General features: G+C 34.5%; 1 protein-coding gene across 1 annotated transcript in view; it reads left to right on the top strand.

The window, feature by feature from the left end:
* LOC311126760 (cyclin-D-binding Myb-like transcription factor 1) overlaps positions 1-5,000 on the top strand; it is a gene marked incomplete at its 3' end in the record, with an annotated part of 21,618 nt that overhangs the window by 12,473 nt on the left and 4,145 nt on the right. The window contains exons 12-13 of the mRNA XM_084200744.1: positions 1,320-1,496; positions 1,614-1,693. Of these exons, the coding sequence (XP_084056870.1) occupies positions 1,320-1,496; positions 1,614-1,693 (257 nt within the window). The remainder of the gene's footprint in view (positions 1-1,319; positions 1,497-1,613; positions 1,694-5,000) is intronic.

The raw sequence follows: 5,000 nt of genomic DNA, 5'->3' as shown, positions 1-5,000 counted from the left end.
TCACCTCTGACCCTTACCTCTCACTCCTCAACTCTGACCCCTGACCCTTACCTCTCCTCACCTCTGACCCTTACCTCTCACTCCTCACCTCTGACCCTTACCTCTCCTCACCTCTGACCCCTGACCCTTACCTCTCACTCCTCACCTTTGACCCCTGACCCTTACCTCTCCTCACCTCTGACCCCTGACCCTTACCTCTCACTCCTCACCTTTGACCCCTGACCCTTACCTCTCCTCACCTCTGACCCCTGACCCTTACCTCTCACTCCTCAACTCTGACCCCTGACCCTTACCTCTCACTCCTCACCTTTGACCCCTGACCCTTACCTCTCCTCACCTCTGACCCCTGACCCTTACCTCTCACTCCTCACCTCTGACCCCTGACCCTTACCTCTCACTCCTCACCTCTGACCCTTACCTCTCACTCCTCACCTCTGACCCCTGACCCTTACCTCTCACTCCTCACCTCTGACCCTTACCTCTCACTCCTCACCTTTGACCCCTGACCCTTACCTCTCACTCCTCACCTCTGACCCTTACCTCTCCTCACCTCTGACCCCTGACCCTTACCTCTCACTCCTCACCTCTGACCCCTGACCCTTACCTCTCACTCCTCACCTCTGACCCCTGACCCTTACCTCTCCTCACCTCTGACCCTTACCTCTCACTCCTCACCTCTGACCCTTACCTCTCACTCCTCACCTCTGACCCTTACCTCTCATTCCTCACCCCTGACCCTTACCTCTCACTCCTCACCTCTGACCCTTACCTCTCACTCCTCACCTCTGACCCTTACCTCTCACTCCTCACCTCTGACCCCTGACCCTTACCTCTCACTCCTCACCTCTGACCCTTACCTCTCCTCACCTCTGACCCATGACCCTTACCTCTCACTCCTCACCTCTGACCCCTGACCCTTACCTCTCACTCCTCACCTCTGACCCCTGACCCTTACCTCTCCTCACCTCTGACCCTTACCTCTCCTCACCTCTGACCCTTACCTCTCTCTCCTCACCTCTGACCCTTACCTCTCACTCCTCACCTCTGACCTCTGACCCTTACCTCTCCTCACCTCTGACCCCTGACCCTTACCTCTGACCCCTGACCCTTACCTCTCCTCACCTCTGACCCCTGACCTCTCATAGACAGTATCAGCAACATGTTGAAAACATACAAACACAATAACAAACTAGTGATATTGTTACTACTGCAAATAATACTGTGTCTGTGTGTGTGTGTGTGCGTGTGTGTGTGTGTGTGTGTGTGTGTGTGTGTGTGTGTGTGTGTGTGTGTGTGTGTGTGTGTGTGTGTGTGTGTAGTGTTACTGAAGGGTCTCCAGGAGCTGATGGAGGTTCAGGTGCCGTTAGGGGCGGGCACTGGGCCAGGTAGCCCTTCCCCTTCCCTGCAGATCCGAGTCACGCGATTGGACGAGTGCTGTAGCTCCGCCCCCAGGGCTGTCACAGCACTGCAGATCCCCCTGCAGATCACACACATGGGTCAGTACAAGGGAGGGGAAGTGTGTGTGTGTGTGTGTGTGTGTGTGTGTGTGTGTGTGTGTGTGTGTGTGTGTGTGTGTGTGTGTGTGTGTGTGTATTGACTGTCCTCTCTAACAGCCCCAGACAGTGCTGGCGCCAGTGACACAGAGACCATCACCCTCAACACTGCAGCTCTGCAGACCTTACAGATCCTACCGGTGAGTTGATTAGATAATAATAATATTAGCTGTGAGTTGATTAGATAATAATATTAGCTGTGAGTTGATTAGATAATAATATTAGCTGTGAGTTTAGATCTAGATAATAATAATATTAGCTGTGAGTTTAGATCTAGATAATAATAATATTAGCTGTGAGTTGATTAGATAATAATAATATTAGCTGTGAGTTTAGATCTAGATAATAATAATATTAGCTGTGAGTTGATTAGATAATAATAATATTAGCTGTGAGTTTAGATCTAGATAATAATAATATTAGTTGTGAGTTGATTAGATAATAATAATATTAGCTGTGAGTTTAATAATATTAGCTGTGAGTTTAGATCTAGATAATAATAAAATTGGTGTGAGTTTAGATCTAGATAATAATATTAGCTGTGAGTTGATTAGATAATAATATTAGCTGTGAGTTTAGATCTAGATAATAATAATATTAGCTGTGAGTTTAGATCTAGATAATAATAATATTAGCTGTGAGTTTAATAATATTAGCTGTGAGTTTAGATCTAGATAATAATAATATTAGTTGTGAGTTGATTAGATAATAATAATATTAGCTGTGAGTTTAATAATATTAGCTGTGAGTTTAGATCTAGATAATAATAAAATTGGTGTGAGTTTAGATCTAGATAATAATATTAGCTGTGAGTTTAGATCTAGATAATAATATTAGCTGTGAGTTGATTAGATAATAATAATAATAATATTAGCTGTGAGTTGATTAGATAATAATAATATTAGCTGTGAGTTTAGATCTAGATAATAATAATATTAGCTGTGAGTTTAGATCTAGATAATAATAATATTAGCTGTGAGTTTAGATCTAGATAATAATATTAGCTGTGAGTTTAGATCTAGATAATAATAATATTAGCTGTGAGTTTAGATCTAGATAATAATAATATTAGCTGTGAGTTTAGATCTAGATAATAATAATATTAGTTCTGAGTTGATTAGATAATAATAATATTAGCTGTGAGTTTAATAATATTAGCTGTGAGTTTAGATCTAGATAATAATAAAATTGGTGTGAGTTTAGATCTAGATAATAATATTAGCTGTGAGTTTAGATCTAGATAATAATATTAGCTGTGAGTTGATTAGATAATAATAATAATATTAGCTGTGAGTTGATTAGATAATAATAATATTAGCTGTGAGTTTAGATCTAGATAATAATAATATTAGCTGTGAGTTTAGATCTAGATAATAATAATATTAGCTGTGAGTTTAGATCTAGATAATAATAATATTAGCTGTGAGTTTAGATCTAGATAATAATAATATTAGCTGTGAGTTTAGATCTAGATAATAATAATATTAGCTGTGAGTTTCGATCTAGATAATAATAATATTAGCTGTGAGTTTCGATCTAGATAATAATATTAGCTGTGAGTTGATGAGATAATAATATTAGCTGTGAGTTTAGATCTAGATAATAATAATAATATTAGCTGTGAGTTTAGATCTAGATAATAATAATATTAGCTGTGAGTTGATTAGATAATAATAATATTAGCTGTGAGTTTAGATCTAGATTATAATAATATTAGCTGTGAGTTTAGATCTAGATAATAATAATATTAGCTGTGAGTTTAGATCTAGATAATAATAATATTAGCTGTGAGTTTAGATCTAGATAATAATAATATTAGCTGTGAGTTGATTAGATAATAATAATATTAGCTGTGAGTTTAGATCTAGATAATAATAATATTAGCTGTGAGTTTAGATCTAGATAATAATAATATTAGCTGTGAGTTGATTAGATAATAATAATATTAGCTGTGAGTTTAGATCTAGATAATAATAAAATTAGCTGTGATTTGATTAGATAATACTAATATTAGCTGTGATTTGATTAAATAATAATATTAGCTGTGAGTTTAGATCTAGATAATAATAATATTAGCTGTGAGTTTAGATCTAGATAAAATAATATTAGCTGTGAGTTGATTAGATAATAATATTAGCTGTGAGTTTAGATCTAGATAATAATAATAATATTAGCTGTGAGTTTAGATCTAGATAATAATAATATTAGCTGTGAGTTGATTAGATAATAATATTAGCTGTGAGTTTAGATCTAGATAATAATAATATTAGCTGTGAGTTTAGATCTAGATAATAATAATATTAGCTGTGAGTTTAGATCTAGATAATAATATTAGCGGTGAGTTGATTAGATAATAATAATATTAGCTGTGAGTTTAGATCTAGATAATAATAATATTAGCTATGAGTTTAGCTCTAGATAATAATAATATTAGCTGTGAGTTTAGATCTAGATAATAATAAAATTAGCTGTGAGTTTAGATCTAGATAATAATAATATTAGCTGTGAGTTTAGATCTAGATAATAATAATAATATTAGCTGTGAGTTTAGATCTAGATAATAATAATATTAGCTGTGAGTTGATTAGATAATAATATTAGCTGTGAGTTTAGATCTAGATAATAATAATATTAGCTGTGAGTTTAGATCTAGATAATAATAATATTAGCTGTGAGTTTAGATCTAGATAATAATATTAGCGGTGAGTTGATTAGATAATAATAATATTAGCTGTGAGTTTAGATCTAGATAATAATAATATTAGCTATGAGTTTAGCTCTAGATAATAATAATATTAGCTGTGAGTTTAGATCTAGATAATAATAAAATTAGCTGTGAGTTTAGATCTAGATAATAATAAAATTAGCTGTGAGTTTAGATCTAGATAATAATAAAATTAACTGTGAGTTTAGATCTAGATAATAATAAAATTAGCTGTGAGTTTAGATCTAGATAATAATATTAGCTGTGAGTTTAGATCTAGATAATAATAATATTAGCTGTGAGTTTAGATCTAGATAATAATATTAGCTGTGAGTTTAGATCTAGATAATAATAATAATATTAGCTGTGAGTTGATTAGATAATAATATTAGCTGTGAGTTTAGATCTAGATAATAATAATATTAGCTGTGAGTTTAGATCTAGATAATAATATTAGCGGTGAGTTGATTAGATAATAATAATATTAGCTGTGAGTTTAGATCTAGATAATAATAATATTAGCTATGAGTTTAGCTCTAGATAATAATAATATTAGCTGTGAGTTTAGATCTAGATAATAATAAAATTAGCTGTGAGTTTAGATCTAGATAATAATAAAATTAGCTGTGAGTTTAGATCTAGATAATAATAAAATTAGCTGTGAGTTTAGATCTAGATAATAATAAAATTAGCTGTGAGTTTAGATCTAGATAATAATAAAATTAGCTGTGAGTTTAGATCTA

Source organism: Coregonus lavaretus, assembly GCF_964263955.1.
Source record: "Coregonus lavaretus genome assembly, contig: HAP1_SCAFFOLD_2520, whole genome shotgun sequence".
In the NCBI taxonomy this organism is placed as follows: domain Eukaryota; kingdom Metazoa; phylum Chordata; class Actinopteri; order Salmoniformes; family Salmonidae; genus Coregonus; species Coregonus lavaretus.
Note: the sequence above shows the minus strand (reverse complement) of the source record. Positions and strands in the feature narration are given on the sequence as shown.